Source organism: Pomacea canaliculata, linkage group LG2, assembly GCF_003073045.1.
Source record: "Pomacea canaliculata isolate SZHN2017 linkage group LG2, ASM307304v1, whole genome shotgun sequence".
Classification (NCBI taxonomy): Eukaryota; Metazoa; Mollusca; class Gastropoda; order Architaenioglossa; family Ampullariidae; genus Pomacea; species Pomacea canaliculata.
Genome location: NC_037591.1, coordinates 44,424,605 through 44,444,124, shown reverse-complemented (window position 1 = coordinate 44,444,124; position 19,520 = coordinate 44,424,605). Strand labels below are relative to the sequence as shown.

Below are 19,520 nucleotides of genomic sequence, written 5' to 3'. Positions count from 1 at the left end.
TCAAGAAGCGGAAGTGGGGCTGGATTGGCCACACTCTACGAAAGCCAGCCGACAATTTTATATTTAACGCGACAAGCTCTGGGCTGGAACCCACAGGGGAGGCGCAAGGTTGGGAGACCCAGACAGACGTGGAGGAGATCAGTCCACAGAGAGGCAGAGACTGCTGGCATGACGTGGTGCCAACTGAAAAGGGACGCCCAGGACCGGGTCCGATGGCGGGGTGTGGTTGCGGCCCTATGCTCCACTTGGGGCGTATAGGAAAGAAGAAGAAGAAGAAGAATTTTGTATACCTACCCAATAATAAAATAGTATGAACACATTGAACACAAGCTAAATGTGGCATCCACCTCTAAAGAGCATCAACATTCTACAATTCATGCACTTTCCAACAGGCATGGGGACTGACACTGTCCTATCATTGTGTTATATAAGCAACTTCTTATCAGACTATTCTTTTTATTACTTAGAATAACCATTAAAATTTAGGATATACAGCCCAAACATACCCAGATGTGCGAATTCTTACAACTACAGTAGAAAAGCTGGTTAATATACATGCTAAGTACTTACAGGACACCCGACTGAAGGGCACCACAAAGGCCTATGATCACAACAAAACTATTTCTACTAAATATAGCGTCTATAGGAGAAATCAAAGTTGCAAAATCATTCGCACAAGGTTAAGGTCAACTCAATAAAGCTGTTGAGCTCAGAGTCTTTGAAAAATTAGATTTTGCTCTTGAAAGAACTGAGAGACATTACAAATGTCAAGAACAGAGCATGACCTTGATGTCACGCAGTAAACACAAGCACCATGCGAAAAAAATAATTTAGCCAATGCAATGAGAAATTAACATAAGTAATAAATAAATGACTCGAAGTGATTCTTGTGTTACAATCATTGTCAGACATCTTGCTGATTCACTTTGCATAAGGCTTGTTAATGTCATGGCTTTTATAAAAATTGTCAGCTTTTGTCTTAAGGAAATGGCCAAAAGTAGAACTGAAAATGAAGAGTACATAGCAGCATGACATCTCAGACTTATCAGAACTTTGCTGCTCCACATAAGACAATGCAATCCACAAAATATTCTCACTCCCAGACTGCTCAAGTAACAAAATACAAATAAAGATTGGCAACTTTAGATAGACCAAACAATATCAAAAATGAGAAAAAAAAAACCCCATGCATCTTTTGTTCAGAATGGTTCTTTCAGATAGTCCACAGATGTAAACCTGTTCATTCAGTGACATCATCAGTAAGCTGGTGATAAATACATGTCTAATATCACTACAAGCTTGCAAGCTTATTATCACTAAGCTTGCATGTCATAACACTGTCATTATCATTTTTTTTCTGCTGAATGCTTCTTGGGGATTGCATGTTTAACATTTGTTTACAACACTTCTATCTTATCACCATGACTTGGTCTGCATGGAGACTGTAGATGTTAATGTTTAACATTTGCTCATGACACTTCAATCCTATCGCTAGGACTTTGATTCCTTGGTTAACTTGCTGCTGTCTTATCGCCATAACTTGGACTGCTTGGGTAATTTGCTGCTTTTGCTGGGTGCTGCTTGATGTTGCTGTTGCTGGTGCTGCTGCTGCTGCTGCTTTAGCCTCATGGCGCTTTTGGAGAAAGCTGGAAAACAAGAACTTGTGTCAATAAATGCAAGATGGATACTACTTCTCTCCCCTAGTGGAACTTTGTATTTTATTTCCCGTAAATTCATCATGTGTCAAAGAGTCTGTAATCTTCCCTACACTTGCTCTGAGCAACAAGAATAAGGCAGACAAAATGCCATTCCACTAGACTGGAGATGACACCTCACTCCCTCCTCATGGTTTCTAACAGTATTTATAAACAGGAAAACAAACTACAATATCATATCAGTTGCCACATTGACTTTTTTCACTCCCTGATTTCAGGATATTCAAACACTATAATTACACCTAGTTGCTCTAGCTTTGACAATCCTAGCATAACCAGACCAAAAAAAAAAGTGAGTGCCTAAACTACCATTTACAATCTTAACACAGAAGAAAGAGGACTCTTCTAAAAAAAAAAATGTAATCTGCCATTCCTTGCTTTTAAGTCTTACTTCATTTAAATTATGAAAACACCTTGAAGTTTCATTCACATACAGTACACTGGTTGCAACTATATAAAAAGTCTGATTGTCAGAGATGCCTCTATGCCTTCAGGTGAATGAATGGGAGATAATGCAACGTAAATATGACAATGTGCATAAAAGGGAAATAATGTGCTGCTGGTCCACAAGAAAGACCTACCAACAGATTTAGGAAGAAGTGAGCTATTAGGTATTCACTCAGACATGAGAAAGGATCGAAGTATTGTTGAGCCTTTGATGGAATGACTGTAGTACTAGTGAAACATTTGTATCACTACAGTCCCCTAACTGCACCCTAACCTTGTCAAATTGAGGTAATACTTTGTAGCTTTTGTTGCTGTTGAAATATTAGTTAAAAGGATGAAAGTTAATTAGGACTCAGTAAAGCTAATATGGCATTCTTGTAAATTTGCCTTATTGGGATAAATTGTAAACTGTATATGACTTTTTATTTTTTTCATACACATATTTCGAATAGTTTAATGTTTACGGCAATGGAGGACTAAGAAACATTAATACTTTGCACTGAAACAAGATTTGCATCTACGAGGAATAAAATGTGGTGCCCACAGAGCTGTAGGACTATGAGCAACATGCAAGTTACAGCTTCCTTCACCAGGCAGTTTTTTTTTTTTTTTTTGATGTTGTGAAGGCTATTCTTACATGATCCCCAGTGCCCTATGTTCAAACCTGTAAGAAGAGAGTTGATGTACCCATCCCTACAGTGGAGCCATAGACAATAGGGCAACTTAATTGTTTCCTGACTTTTTGGAGCAAAGGAGAATGCTTAAGATAGACACTTGACCCCTTGTAAATAGTATAAAATCTTAGACTTAAGAAAGGAAGTGTGTAGTTAGCAGTGTTTATGTTCAACATCAGGTTAATTTATTGATGAAGTAAGGATACTTAATTTACAGCTAAATTTTTCTGTGAGAAATAGTTGTATACATGCTGGAATATTTGGTTTGTGCAAATATTTGGTGTATATTCTATCATTTGAATTATTGGCTCTTTCAGTGCTGATCGCCCACCAGGTAAACCCACATTTTGAGATTGGGTATTTTCTGAATGTAGATGAGTGTTGAATACAGATATGTTATCAGCAAATCCTTAGGAAGACATAACTCATTCTCTCTATTTATGATCATGTGTTGGCACATAAATTTTCACTCTCGCGGTCTGGCTGTAGGTACGCGATACCTGAGTGCTGAACCAATCGTCACCGCAACTCATTCATTCCACGTGCCATTCACTTGATAAACTCTACTGGCAGTGATCTTAAAGTAGCCTGAGGTGGGCTGGGGTCACCAACTGTATCTGGTGTTGTTAGGAATGTGTGTGTGTGAGAGAGAGAGACAGAATGTGTGTGTGAGATACTATTTCAACATGTACATTTATATTATCTCTTTTATATCATGTATATGTATATATATTATTGCTAGTATGGGCACTATCTTAAATTTCCCCTGGGGATCAATAAAGTTGTGTTGTACTGGAATTAATTTGTGTTGTGTTGTCTGAAGTCCTTGGTCCAGAGAAAAAAACAAATGATATAATGCAACCTGAACAGTCCAAAGCAATTGTTGTGGTTTGTTGAAAGAACGCACAATTGTGATGAGTGCAGAAAACCAACCACTCACCTGAGTCAGTGGAATGGCCACTACTAAAAGTAGGCGCAAAGGTGCTGCCTGGCTTTTTTGGACGTGACACCTTCTCTGGTGCTGTCTGTGGTCGTTTTTCTGACCTGCAAGAGGAACCTAGACTGTTTGGCATGGCTCAGGCATATTTAGGATCACATGATAGAATCTGACACTGTTCGGTAACACTCAAATGTCTGAGGTCAAGTGACGTCATCGTTTACTGTTTACCATGTGAATAGGGTCAAAGTTCTAAGCTATGACAACATCCTCTAATGTTTGGAATATCTCAGTTATGCAAATGGTCTATGGCAGCATCCATAATATTTGGCGTGACTAAGGGTATGTTGAGCATAATGTAACAGTATCCTCTACTGACTAAAGGTATTTTGAGTCTGAAATCATTCTCTTGATCTGCAATGTCCTCAGTTGTGTGCTTACCCATTAATGTAATGATAATGATGGGTACTTATAGTGCACAGCATCATGACCAAGATAGATCACACTCTCTGCACTGACCAGTAATGGTAAATGAAAGATAACAGACAGCGCCTGCCACAGTTTGTCTTGTAATATATTGAGACAACTATGTCATAACTGTCAACCCAGGCCCAATGTTTTATAATTGGCAAAATAAATCAGAACACTGTAGCAGTTATTATATACTGTATTCTTGTTGACTTTTGGATATTCTTGATTTAGTTGAAACAGTTATTGTTGAGCATAACTGCATGATCCCAGTGAGCAGCAGCGCTTAGTCCCTCCCCAGCATTGCTTACACATAGTAGCCCATTCAGGTATCCCTGAACTTTTCCCTTTCATCCTACTTCATCTACTTCCCTGGCCATATCACATGTAGGGTCGCCTTGTTCATTTGAATACCTGGGTATTGACCATTTGGCTTCTAGAACAAGACAGGATGGAGGACCAGCACATGGACATCCAATCACAAAAACATGCACACACATTGCACATGTATTTTTATATATGCTCATAGGCATTTATATACCCACATACATTTCCACACACATACACATGCACTCACCTGCACTCATATCCCCACATACACTTGCATGCATGTGTGCACACACACTCACATGCACTCATGTGGTAGAGGGTGGCTTAGAGGCCAACTAAAGACCAGTTAGTTGGCAGCACCAGTCAGCAGTGCTGATTGGCATGCAAGTTTCTGTTGCCCAGAGGGGCAGAGGAAGCCACAGAGACCGTGACAGCTGCACCCAACCTCCCACTAGGCAGACCCCAGAAGCTCAATCACTGCTATCAGCACAATCAATGCTATCAGCGCAATCAGCGCTATCCTCCAATAGGACCAGGCACCCTTCATACATTACCCTTCTTGGTGAGTATATAAGGTGAGAGTGACATGCAGCAAGTATATAAGATGAAGACATGGAAGACATATAAGGTGAAGGAGACGTGAAATGCAAAGTCAGAGAGACGAGTCCATGAACACATGAGACAGACAAATTTTGAGAGTAAAACATGTTGCAGCACCACCAGCAGACTGACATCTCAGCCAGCAGTCCAGCTGAGGAGCTTGCATAAAGTTTGCTTGGAGTGCACCCTGCTAGATGGTAGAAGTAACAATTGCTGTAAGCAGGCTACAGACTAGCCAAGGTCAGGTGGTCACAGAACACAGGCACAGTGGGAAACCACAATGGGTTTAAGGGCAGTTTTATATAAAGTTTGTCAGTGAGGGGAGTAAATAGGGGATTTATATCTCTGGAATGCTGGCTGTCTTCTGAGACCAACTCTTAGTCAATCTTTAAGCTGTAGGCTGTCAGATCTGTTGAACCATTTAACAGTTTAATAGTCTAAAATGTGATAAAACTCTTAAAATCAACAATAGACTTGCTAATAAATTTGCAAAGACTTTTTCAATTTTTTCTTCTTTGGAAAAATTCTTTAACCTCTACTTCCCATGACTTAAAGCTGATAAAATGAAAACACAACAGACCATAAAGTTTGAGATTTTGTACCTCCATCGACATAAGTTCGCATCATCTGCTCTTCTTCTTAATAATGATAACAATGCAAAATTTGTAATGCACATACACTCCTAAGGAGTATGCTCTTAGCGCTTAAGAACAAGACGTTTATAGTTGATAGTTAAACTGGAAGCGAATTTGTGCAATGGCCTTGTTCTAGAAATTAAAATGAAAACTATTCTGCAAGGACTTCAGAAATATCCATCCGTGGTTCAATCTCACCTTGCTACAGGCACATCTAGCTGAAGTGGAGACACTTGGAGGTGATGACTGGCATGCATGGTGATTGGTTTGATAGCCCTGGACAAGAGAAATTTGTAGTGCTGCTTGAGAGGCCCACTGAAAGAAAGTGAGACATGTTCATTCTAGCAACTAGCTAAAGGACTGTTAGCTGACAGGCATTAGCTGCTAGATATGAGAAAATGGAGAAGCATTCATTCTAGTACCTAGCTGCAGGGCTATTAGCTGCAAGGTATTAGATGTTAGCTGCAGGACTGTTAATAATAATGAACGCACAGCATCACGACCAAGATAGATCAAACTGTCTGCACAGACCAATAATGATAAATGAAAGATAGCAGCCAGTGGACAGTGAGGTATGCACAGACACAATGACAACATAAAGATGAGGTACAAGAGTCGACCATAAAGCACTGGATGACGGTATGAAGGGATGTAGCTACTATAAACAGTGCAAGATGGAGTCGTTACATGTATTGCCAGAGAGTTAAGGAGTGTGTGTGTGGGGGGGGGGGGAATTGGTGTTTTACGCCAGCAGCTGAGGCCATATTACGGCAAGGCAGCCAGCCCTGTGCCAGAGAGTTAAGAATAGTAATTCAGGAATAGTACTTTGTGAACAAATATGTTTTCACACAGCATGTGAATGTAGTCTTGGAGTCCAAGTGGCAAGTGTGATGTGGAAGAGAGTTCCACTGCTTAGCAGCACAGAGGGAGAACATCTGTTGTCCATATGTGACTGTCTTTGTGGGAAGGAGGATAGAATGCTCAAGTCTTATGAGAAGTGAAGGTTTGGGGCAGGAGTGTGGACAGACAAGATTTCAGTAAAGTAGTCGGGATAGGAGCCTTCAAGAATCCATTCAGTGACAGGCACTAACCATTAGGGCACTGGGCAGCCCTAAAAGTGGACCAAGCACACAAAGCTGAATGGCACCACTCAAAATGCATCATTTTAATCAGACATACAAATTGTAAGATGCTATTCAAAATGAACTCTTGAAAGCAAATTCTCTTTTTTGAGGACTTACCAGATGACATGACCATAGGAGATGAAAGGTTACACTAGATCTTTAACCATCAAAAAGTTGTCTTCCTGACAGTGAGCTAGCACGTGCCTGGCGTGCAGATCACTCTACTGTCAGGTGAGCAATTGCCCTGTAACAACAAAAAAGGCCAACACCAGTTTTTGTTCTACCAACACTCTACCCAAACATCCAGGAGAGTCAGGAGGACCTTGATGTCATGTCATCTAGTAAGTCTCCATGAAAGAGTATTTACTCTCAAAATTTCGTGTTTTCTTTGGCTTTAGTAGATGACATGACAATAGGAGAATAAAAAATCAGAGAAGAAACAAAAATCCATCTGAGAAGCAGGATGCAGCCTGTTGAGCTGTATCAATCAGCCGCAATGGTGCCATAGAAGCAATGAGCAGGAAAAAAAAGGTTTCTCAACAAAAAGAAACATCAGCCCACTGCAGACAAGGCAAAGTTATGATGAAAGGCAAGGCCAGCACAAACACTGACAAGTTCTGGTCAACAACACTACTAAAAACAGTATGACAGGGATTGAGGAGACCTCTTAACACAGGTCGACCCTCAGAGGCCGACAACCAAAGCAACAAAACTTATTCAGGAAAGTTTAAAGGCATCATCCCTCACACAGAATCAACTCTTGAAACTGGCAAAGCTGGGTCAGCTGGTAAAGCATACATCTCAGAGACCTTTGTTGCAGTGGCCAGGGCCAACAAGAAAACTACCTTTTTCTTGACCCTGCTAAGTTACAGACTGAGTCTAACAGGTCTTGGAGTTAACAAACAACAAGATTCAGACAAGATTCCATTTGGGGAGAAAAGAATGAAAGGTAGGTCGTTCTCGAAATAAGTTGACAAAAGTTACAAAGCAAACTGACATCCCACAGGCTAAGATGTTGGAAAGCAACAGCATGCTCTAAGCCTAAGCATGGATGGCAGCCAGTTAACTTCACGGAACCAGTACAAAATAAGGGACAACCAAAGGTAAACCGCCTGGAATGTCGCCAGCTGGTGACCTTGCTCCTTGCCTTGTACCCTCTAGAACAGGGATGCACAACCTACGGCCCGCGGGCCATATCCGGCCTGCGAAACTTCTGCCCACAGTCAGGCCTGACGAGATCTGGTGTACCCGGGCCCGCGGCTGTCAAGGGGCCCGGCCTTGGTCAGTGGATTTTTTTTTCTTCTTCTCCTTTAAAGTATTACACTGCAAAAAAAAACAAAAAAAAAAAAAACAACAAAAAAAAGAAAAGCGGAAACAGGTGGAACTTCACAGAGTTACTGTATTCTGTGGTTATCCCGCAGTATTATACCGACATCTGTTGGAAGGGACGTTCAAGCCTCGCCGGTGGAAAAGGTTTCCTTTTAATCTTCATCCTTTGTGCAAGACCGAGACGTTCTGAACATCGTAAAAACACTTCTAATTAGATTCATCAAGATTTTTTATACGATAATACAGTGGATATTGACTTGTAACTCGACTTGTGACAATATTTATGTCAATTTTATTGTCTTAATAGTACGATTTGTTTCATTCAAAATTGTGTTTGAGAAGTACGACACATTCGATCGGCGGCCCTGCCCAAAGACAGTCGGCATGTAATTCAAAAAACAAAAAAACGAAAAAAGAAAAACAACTTCAAATATCTCACTAATTACTACATAATTAATGCTAAGTACAACTTGTTTCTAATAAAATCGTATCTGCTCTATTTCTTTTTTTTTTTGTATTTTTGCAGTGAAGTGGCCCGCGACACGGTTGTCCGAAATGGATATGGCCCGCACGCCGAAAAAGGTTGGGCATCACTGCTCTAGAAAGTATGGCCGGCAAGTGCTTGTGAATCTGCTTACTGAAGAAAAGACGTTAAGCAGTCTTCCATCTAGCAACCAAGGCTATTGACCTTGAAGAAAAGGAGGGGTTAAGTAGACACCCTTGCCCGTCATGCTGGTGCCGGTATCAACAGTGAACGTCAAAACCATCCATCAAGGCTAAAGGAGGGTGGCATGTAAGGTGTCTGGGACTAGGTCCTTTAGAAAAACAGTTGCCTATTTCTAAAAATGTAGGTAGCAATGTAAAGGTCGCATCCTGCACCGCCCCCAAGGGATGAGATCCGCTGCTGCATTCAAAAGACACAGATGACGCAGTCCTTCCTGCGCCGTCTTTGCAGAACTAGAGCAACAAAGACTGCTTCTTACTAGATCGTCACTGCCGGCTCCTGGGGTGGACAGACTCTGTATCTGCGGGCAAGGAAGTGCATTCCCAAGGTGCGAGAAGACTTCATGGGAGGAATGAATAAAGATCCCCCCTGAGCATTTTCTTCTATCTTCTCTTCCTCTCTAAAATTCGAAAGCAGTGAAGTAGCAAGTCGTCTAGGTAGGGTAAGCGTGTGCAGCTATGACTGGCCTCGTCGCAGATATCGTGGTGAACACGCAAAGCGATGGACAGCCTGACGGGCAGGGTCACAAAAGGTAAATTTTTATGTTTGCTTAATTCCTGTAAACAGAATAAAGAAGAAAAACAACGATGCCGAGCCTATGGCGGAAGAGGCGGAAAAACACTGAAAGCCGGTGGGTCAAAATCAAAGATGCTGGCTAAGACTAAAAGTATGCCCAGCTGATCGAGGTTCTCTACTGAGGAACCGAACACGACTGTGGCTCCAGCAAGAAGAAAAACTTTCTGCGAGACAGAATCAGGGTCCGAGGGCAATGTAAAAAAAAAATGTGGGGGGGGGGGCCTCCGGACCAATCTAAACAGCAGCATGCAAGAACGAACGAACGTGCGTCTGAAAAAAACTTCACACCGCGAAGTCCAGGCAGGCAACGCGGTGCACGGTGTACGACTCGTTATTATAGCTTCAAAAAAAAAAAAAAAAAAAAAACAACTAACATGAGGCAAAAAATGAACACTAAAGGTAGATGGTACCCCGAAGAAAGCACGGTGTCAAGAATTCTGACCAAAAATGCAGAAAACTCTGTAGAGGTAATACCCGTAGCGCAGGTGACAGACCGGAAAACGCGTTTTTTTTCTCAAAGAAAAGAAGTCCACCATCAAAAGAAATCCAACCAAAAAAACAAAACAAAACCAAAAAAACAAAAACAAAACCAAAACAAAACAAAAAAACCCAAACAAACAACAACGCAGAATTCACTGAAGCTGTCAAGCACACGTCTTTTCTTGGATAAATACATGTCCAGTATCACAAGAATCCTCTGCAGCGGTAAAACCGTAGCACACTGACAGGAGTCACATAATTTCTGATGGCAAAAGCAGAATTCTCTGTAGCATAAAAAGCGTGGCACAGGCGAAACAGTCAAGAAGTCTTTTCTCAAAGAAAAGAAGATCAGTGTCACAAAACTACGAAATCTCTGATGCTGACTGTCTGTCAGACTGTCTTCAGAACTGAGTCAGCAGCGACTAGTCAACCCCCAAAGTAACCATCACAAAAGCTGGTGTGTTGGCTGTTCCTCAGTTGCTCACCTGACTAGAGTGCTCTGTGCACCAGGCATATATTCTAGCTCACTGTCAGGGAGACACTTTTCTGATGCTTAAAGAGTTAGTGTAACTCGATCTTTATCTCCTATGGTCATTTCATCTGATACAGTCAAAGAAATGCATTATCATCAGACATACAGTGACATGATGCCACTTAAAATGAATCAGATACACGGGACCTCATAGCAGTTGCTCAAAAGGCATTAGTAAGCTGAAAATGCATGAACACAATCCCTAGTGTTGAAGTTTCTATATGGCTCTAAGTACATACATTCTATTTAATTAAATTATTCTATTCAAGTACATTTATTCTACATCTTTGTTACTATTTTGTGGTCTTGATCAGCGCAATGAGTCCACCTTTGGCTGAGCTATTGGGCTTTATAAATTCCCACTTCTTATTATTATACACAGAATAGTCTTAATGAAACACTAACCTCAAGTCATCATGACTAGCTGACTGGGCACTGCTAGATATAGGAGATGTAGTACTAGGCCGAGTTTCACCAAAAACAGCGGCTTCTGCTTCTCTGGTAATTGTTAAGGGCATCTTAAAACACTATCCGCACTATCCAAAGCCCATGGTAATTGTTAAAGATATCTTGAAAATCACCATCATCCCAAGCCCAAGCATATATAGACAATCTCGTTTTTCTCAAACTTCACCCTAGAGAAACACAAACTGGAAAGCTTGGATCATCAGTATATGTAAAGCCCGTGGACCAGTAAAGATTGCCTTAGCTGTTCCATTATTGCCGCAAAATAACTATTGTAATTGTTCAGTGATCATCTTATTGGCACTGTCTGCAGGCAAGTGCTTGCATTACCTAACATGACAAGTTAAACAATGTTTTTGGCAGTTGTCTCTTGCAGAGATCTTACACTAAGCCGCTAAATTCTGTGACAGGACATCCTGTCAGATCAAAGTTAACTGTTAGAAAACTGGCAGGATACTGCGCTTGCTGTTTCCTCTTCAAAGCTTTTAATGTGGCCGAGCTGATGCGAGGTCCAGAACCACGGGGGTTTTCTTCTCTGGACTGAAATATGAAAAATGAATCAAGCTATTAGGACAGAGGATGAGCATGAATCCAGTTAATAAGACAGAGGATGCAAATGAGAAAAGAAACAAGATTATATTTGTCATTATTTTTTCTTTTGAGGTTGTGCTATTATTGCTTTTTAAGCAAGTGACCAATAACTAAATCACCAGTCTTTCATACTCACTGTTAAATGACTATTTCAATGAAAGCACCGACTAGTTGAATGAAGTTGAATGAAAATGTGATGAGTACTGTGAACTTACATCAGTAATTAAGAGCTATGACCAGTATGGCTTACTATTTACCGTAAGACCACACTTAATCTTATCTACAGAGCTGTGCTACATGCTTAATGAGCTCTACCCCTCCCCTGTCTTGGTGTGTCATATCATCTGAGTGTATACCTTGTACCAGTTTATAAACCTGTGTTCATATAGTGTCAGTCACTCGTCCCCTGACTGGCACCTGTAGTTGGGGGGATCACATGGATAGACGCAGCAACTGACAGGGCTCGCCACTCTTGCCTATTATGGGAAATAGCCTGCAGGTCCTGTACAGGACAACCAGTCCAGTCTTTTACCTTTGCAAGCCAGTTCTTTCTCTAGCCATTACGGTGTCGGCCACCCTTCAAGGTGCCTAGAAGGATGGTCTTCCAGAGGGTGTTGTTCCTGGTCACATGACCAAAGAAGACCAGCTTATGTTGCTTGACTGTTGAAAGTAGAGGCTCCTAGAGTCCTACATACAGGTGTGCCAAACAGTGAATTCCACCAAGTGCTGGACTGTGACTGTCTTGAGAAGATAAGGCTATTTAAGTGTACCAACTGATAGATGTCTGTCCTAATCTTGAGGACTTGATCAACATCATTTCCTCATATATCTCCTGTCTAGATTGCACTTTTCTATTTGTGCTTTACCCAAACAACATACCTTGAGTAACCAAAAGCTTAAAATCAGTGCTAAATGAAAAGTTCTGCTCATGAGAAGATGCTGGTAAATAGAGAAGTCTGCTATTTGTCAGGCCGAGATACAGTATAAGGACAAAGGGTAGTCTCAGTTTGGTACAGACAACATCCATGCAGCTTGGCAGAGCCTCAAGAAAATGGCCGCTGTTGAAGACTGTCTTAAGGGCTCATCTAAAATCTACACCTTGGATGCTGACAGTTAGGCCCTGCCTAAAGCTTTTAATGCTTTCTTTACTTAGTTTGTGACACATGACTCATCTGCAGAGATTAAAGAAGTGCTCAATTCCATAGGATTGTAATTTTTGAAGAACAGGTAGTAGAGCTATTTAAGTGAGTAAAAATAAGCAAGCCTCTAGTTCCAGATGGTATTTGTGGCAGAACCTTATGTTTCAGCACTCCCTGGATTCTCACTCCCTGCTGCTTGAAAATTGTCTAGCATTGTACTAGTTCCAAAGAAAGCTCAGCATCTTAATGACTAAAGACCAGTGGCCACAACATTGTTGGTTATGAAAGGACTGGAGACAATCATTAAAAACCTGATTCTAATTTCCACTATGCAAACATCTTGCCCACTGCAATTCGCATACTCAAAAGAAGTCTTGATGCCAAACTGATTATCCTCCAATATATAAAAATATACACAAACACCTGGAAATACCACATGCCCATGCAATACTGCTGTTTGCTGATTTCTCATCACCATCGAAATCATCCAACTTTATTTCCTAGCTAGAAGACTCCTTGATGAAATTTTCTTGACCATCAGCTAGCGTCAAGGATCATTCACTGTCTGGTTAAGAGACACCAGTGAGTACTTGTCAATGACACCTTTTCTGACTCCATCACAGTATGCAATGGGTCACCCCAAAGATGTGATTTATCCACGCTTTTATCCTGTTTACCGGCAACTGTTACAGACCATGAAGGGCAATATCTTCTCAAGTTCTCAGATGACATTGCACTGCTCTCTCCTCTTAGCAGGCCAGTAGACACCCATGGCATAGCCTGGGATGAATTTATTGCCTGGTGTGATGACCATTTCTTAGAACTTAGCATGTAGGTAAAATTAAAGAGATTGTCTTTATTTTCCATCAGAATTCTCCACCAAGTCTCATAACTTGTCATCCATGATGAGAAGGCGGAAACTGTCAACACATTTCATTACCTGGGTACCATCTTTGACAGGAGACCTCTGGAATACCAGCACTCAGGCTATCATAAAGGCTCAACAGCACTTCTTCTTTCTGCGGAAGTTGGCCTTTCTCAGTGTTGCAGAGATTTCTTCAGCAATTTATAGATCCCATTCAAGATTGAGGCTGTTCACTGTTTTGGCCATGTTACTTCTGAAGGCTACTGTGTGCAAATAAATGTAGAACACATGCAAGCCTAAATCATGAGGGTCTGTTTGGTGAAGCAGGTACAAATGTTGGTATTGTTATTTCCCTCTGGGATAAATATAAACAAATTGTATATGAGGATAAGACTGAGTATTTAAATGAGGATAAGATTGAATAGTTAAATGAGGGTAAGAATGAGTAGTTAAATGAGAAGACTACTTAAATGAGATAATGCAAAATGTGTAAAGCGCACACTCACACTACTAAGGAGCATGCTCTTAGCGCCTAAGAACAAGAACGAGACATGGACAGCATACAAGAGATAGGAAAACAAACGAATAGCATATGAACTAAGAAAGAATAAACATCAGTACCTATGATAAATAAAAACAAATACAGAAAAGCAAAGAGGAACCAAATAACAAGAACTGAGAGTATCATGATAAAGACGAGCAGGGAAGGGTGAGACAAAGGACTAGCATTATGGGAAAGATTGTTAGGAGCAATATTTACAGAAGAAGTGCATTTTCAGTGCATGTTTAAAGGATTCAATAGTGGGTAGGTGGCAGATATGGAAAGGGAGAGAATACCATTAAATATACGGTTAACACTATTTAAATGAGACTGAGCATTTAAATGTAGTGAGTGTTGAGATTTAAATGAACAGAGTAGTAACTTGAATAAACAGAATAATGAGTATTTAAACAGAGTAGTGTTTACAGTTGTGAATATTGAATAAAAACAGAGTAATATTTAAATGAATGGATATTGAACAATTTAATGAAAAGAACTGAGTATTGAAATGAACAGAGTTCTAAGTACTTTAGTGAACTGATTCTTGTCATCTAAGAACCCATGATGTACTGGACAATGCCAATAAACACAAAATACAGTACTGTCAGCTAAAACTCTTAAATATATGCTGGATAATGCTAATAATCTATTAACAGTACTGTCAGCTAAAAACCCATAAAGTGAAAACACTGATAATGACTTATACAAGTATTTGTATACTGCATAAATGAGTTGTACTTGACACATAGTTGTACATATACTTGGTTGTACAAGCATAAACTTAGAAACTTGAGGTAATAGTAGGTATTGTGTTATGTAATGCGCACTTTGTGTTCATCTAAAATGCAGGTGTTTCTACAGCTATAGTAATCTACACATCCTTGCTAAGTATAAACAAATGATTTCTATATGGTCTTCTGCAGGAACATTGTACATGCTTACAGATGTGTGTTCCTTCTCCAGCTTGTGTTGACGTGTCTGCTTAATCAGCATCATCTTCTCTATGACTGGCATGTCAAAAAATATCTCGTGAATGTCCATCAGAGCAGCCTGAAGCTGAAATAAGACAGTTGTTTTAGTTAAAAGGAGGTACAGTAGTAGTTAAAACACTCACTTGTCACCACTACAGTGCTCAGGGTTCAGATCTTGGGACACTCTGTATTTGACGCAGGGCTGGGCATCAGGGGTTTTCTTCAGGTACTCCAGTTTCCTCCCCCTTCCCACTCCCCCTAATAATAATAAAGTTGATTTATATAGCTCGAGACAGGCTCAAAGTGCTTTACAAAAAAAAAAACCAACATACAGACATATTAATAATCAACATTGATCTAAAAAACAATAAGATTATTGTGTGTCCAACCAGTTTAGCCACTCATATTAAATAATGCCATCAGTACACATGCGGTCTGAAGCCTTGCCATGGTATGAAATCTTCGGTAAGTCAAAAAGTTCTGCTTTTAAAAAGTAGTTGAGAGTTAGTACAATGTTTTTTTTATGGAAGCTCAACTGTCAATCTTTGGTGGAGTGGCTTAACTTTTGCAGACAGAAACATGGTTCCATAATGACAATGGAATCACACTAACGGTCACAAACTAATTTTTGAAGAGATGCACAATGTTACCTTATCAGACCTGTGTTTGCTGGGCACAAAGCTTGCTGTGACAGCTCAAGCATCAAACTTTCTGGAGCAATTGTAGAAATGTAAGTTATGCCAAGAGGGGGCCGACATGGCAGTAGAAATAAAATGATGTAGAAAAGAAGAAAAGTGCAAAATCACCTCTCGGTGATTTGGTTCCTACTAAATAAACCAACTAGTTCAAAGGATGAAAGTTAACTGGGAGTGAATATGAGATATTTACATTTATGTGTTATTGGGATAAATGGCAAAAGATGTAAAACTTTAGAATTTTGGCTAATGTGTGCACGATGTAGGTGTGTCTTAAGAATGGTCTAGATCAGTGGTTCTCAAAGTGTGGTCCGCGGGCAAAAGTCAGGTGGTCCGCGGCTGACAGTCGTCATATGTCAGCAAAGTGATGTTTAAAGTGAGGATTCCTCGCATTAACAATTTAATTACAAAGAACGAGGTATACGTAGTTTTATGTCAGCTTATTACTATACTACTGTCACAAAATGACATTTAGTTTTGAATTAAAATGAAACAAATGCTGCAATTTAAATTTGAAATTCATAGTACAGACTGATTTTTAGGCCTTGGTGGTCCGCCATAGCTTTTACTTAAGTAAAGTGGTCCGCGGTCCGAAAAACTTTGAGAAACCAGTGGTCTAGATGTAAGATTGCATGTTTTGGGTTTTCTGTAATGCACCACTTGCCTTATTCTTATCTTTTAACTCATACTTGTTCTATTTTTTAAACTGAAGCAAGTTCCACATACTTCACAGCTGAAATGTATGGCCCATAGATCTGTAAGACTAAGAGTAACATACAATATACAGGTTCCTTCACTGGGCAGGTTTTGTGAAGGCTGTTCTTTCTACTTGACCCCTAGTAGTCTGTGTTCGAGCTTGTAAGAAGAGGGTGGACGTACTCATCTCTTCAGAAATGTATTGGTCTCCTATTGCAGTGACCACTGGACCCATGGGCAGATGGCAGCAGCCTAGGGCTAAGTGTTCACAGTATTACTGCATGCAACATGGCCTTACTGACTACATGAGGTCATCTGTCTCTCAACCGTGCTGAAAAAATTGTGCTGAAGGACACTGGTCTAAGTTTGACCTTCTGCAGCATGGTGACATTTTTATGACTGTTATTAGAAATTAGGATACTCAAATTATCAGCTTGCTGCTTCTATCTGAATGGTACTAAGAATGGAAGTACATGGTTAACAGCGTGTTTCAACATCAGATTAGTTTATTTAATGACTTACTGATACCAAATTTACAGTAAAGTTACTCTATGGTAAGTAGCAATATTCCTGTTTGGATGCTGGAATATTTGAGGCTTTGTTATTTAGTATAAGGTGAAGTTGAATTAGTGTCAATTCAGATTTACCTCTAAGAGGACCTTCAGTTTGAAAAACCAAAGTTTCCCTCTCTACCTTTGAATCTTTCAAAGTATTTGAACCGCAGATTGAAATTCCCTGCCATTTTACTTAAGCCATACCAAGAAACATAAAACTTCAAGAAAAAGACCTCAAAGCTCATCTTTACAGAAATACTTAACACAATGACTATCTATGTGTGTGTTTTTCATGGTCAGCAGCTTCTAGCTAGTACCTGGCACAATATAAGAATCATTAGTACTACTACCTGATTAATGATCCTTTCAAACAGATGTCTGTCCTGGCGGGACCATGGCCCTCTTGCAATAGCTACTTCTGACTGAAAGCTGAAGGCAAACTCCCTTGTGGCCTGCAAATAAACATAGTATTCAGTAGGCACACTAGAAGCAAGCAAACAGATCTCTTCTATAAAGGCAAAGCTAAGCAAAGATAGCAGGGTTTTTACCGACATTCTACACAATCAAACAGCAGGGAGGACAGAAAGGCCTTAACGTCATGTCATCAGGTAAGTCTCAAAAAAGAGAATTTACACCAAAAAATATCATTTCTTCTTTGACCTTACCAGATGATAGTACATTAGGAGAACAGAATTCAGAAAAAAAAAGCAAATTAACCTACCACCATACCAAGTCATCGCCAAAGTTGGGTAAAAAAATTTATGTATATGAAAAAAGTCTCTCGAACAGAACCTTCCATACATTAACAAATAATTTTCTAGATAACGTTATAAAAGCAGTTCTGAAAAAGGACATCATTGTACTTAGTGACTTGAATGCCAAGTTCAGCCCAGATGACCCAGATGAATGGTGGGTACATTTGGCCTTGGGGGAACCAATGACAGGGGTCTCAGACTCTTAGAGTTTGTACGGAGCCATTAACTTAGCCAATGCCTTACATACCAACAGGAAAAAAAATTCAAGGATGGGCGCCATTTTCTGCCAGGCTTGGGAACCAGGAAAAAGCTTAAGTAAAACCCCAGTGACATCTGCCAGATCACCCTCTGAACAACACCCGAACACCAGTTCCTTAACTGCATCCTGCAAAGCAAATTCTTCAGCCGGATATGCTGGGTATCTGGTCCAGATTGGTAAGGAGATCATCACTAGCTTAGACCATGAATGATAGCTGGCTGGTAAAACACAATAAAACAGTCTCCGTGGCACATTCAAATAAGCTAATAGAGCCAGGAAACAAAAATGAACATAGTGCAGCAATAAGCAACAGACACATCACAAGGCTAAAGAGCAGGTATCAAAATGGGTGGTAAGCACTACTGTAACCATCGGAAAAAAACTGCTGCATTGCTGTTTACTGTCACATTTATAGATTTGTAGGGCTGCTGCTCACTTGCACACCAGGCACATGCTAGCTCTGTGTCAGTAAGTCAACTTTCAATTGATAAAGAGCAAAAATTAGCCTATTAATGACCATGGTCATATAATTTGGTAAGGTCAAAGAAGAAACCACAATATACCTTAATGGTTTTAATCAGCTCCTGAACCTTGGAGGATTTCATAAGGCAACGGGTGAGAAAACCACGGGCTAGAGCTGTCAGCTTGTCAAATTTCACCTTCATGTGGGGCTCTAGTGCCTGCAAGACATTTTAGATATGAACAGCAGACACTGTTACAACAAAATATAAAAAAAATGATACCTTTCTCCACTGCCGTAATTTCCAGTAACCCTGCATATATTTATAGTTAAAGTCTATCTGCACTTTTTTTTTCAGTGAGACTGCATGAGACGCCATTATAGTAACATTGTCTCCATTATGCATTGCTCAATTGCTATTATAACATTTTTCACTACCATAAGATTTTTTTAAATCCTTTATCTATATTTATTATATACATAAATTTATACGATTTTCTATAGATAAATTACTTCATTATGAATATCTGTAGGAAGGTAAACTTTGCATTTATCAACAATTTGCACCTCATAGTACTTTGCAACTTAAGTTTAGTTTCAATTTGAATATCTTTAGGATAAAAATTAAAGATATGAAAATAACAAATATAATCAATACTTCACCTCTGGTGGTGTTGTAATTTTGTAGGAGCTTGTATGCCTGGAGCTGAACTTGCCAGGAGATCTGAGCACAAGACGATGTGTTGGCGGGCCAGAGGACAGTGCAGGTTTTCGTGCTGCAAAATTTCCTACTGTGTGATCCACAAATTTACAAGCAGGCAAAGAGCCTTGTTTTATCTGTGTTTCCTCGCTCCCTAACTCCTCAAAAGTGGGATTAGGCTGAACTGTTTTTGTCTGGACCTTGATGGATTCTGGTAGATTGGTTTCTAAAAATTCTTGCTGTTCCTGCCAATATTTT

General features: G+C 40.0%; 1 protein-coding gene across 2 annotated transcripts in view; it reads right to left on the bottom strand.

Moving 5' to 3' along the window:
- Nucleotides 1-68: 68 nt before the first annotated feature.
- LOC112556634 overlaps nucleotides 69-19,520 on the bottom strand; it is a 30,309-nt gene continuing 10,857 nt past the window's right edge. The window contains exons 5-13 of one of the 2 annotated variants that reach the window (XM_025225810.1): nucleotides 19,226-19,507; nucleotides 18,666-18,782; nucleotides 17,439-17,540; nucleotides 15,115-15,228; nucleotides 11,494-11,576; nucleotides 10,977-11,069; nucleotides 6,005-6,082; nucleotides 3,777-3,880; nucleotides 69-1,646 (exon numbers count right to left, since the gene is read on the bottom strand). In XM_025225810.1, coding sequence (XP_025081595.1) covers nucleotides 1,528-1,646; nucleotides 3,777-3,880; nucleotides 6,005-6,082; nucleotides 10,977-11,069; nucleotides 11,494-11,576; nucleotides 15,115-15,228; nucleotides 17,439-17,540; nucleotides 18,666-18,782; nucleotides 19,226-19,507 — 1,092 coding nt within the window. In that variant the 3' untranslated portion in view covers nucleotides 69-1,527. Of the gene's footprint in view, nucleotides 1,647-3,776; nucleotides 3,881-6,004; nucleotides 6,122-10,976; nucleotides 11,070-11,493; nucleotides 11,577-15,114; nucleotides 15,229-17,438; nucleotides 17,541-18,665; nucleotides 18,783-19,225; nucleotides 19,508-19,520 lie in introns of both variants that reach the window. The other variant, XM_025225808.1, reaches the window with a different exon arrangement.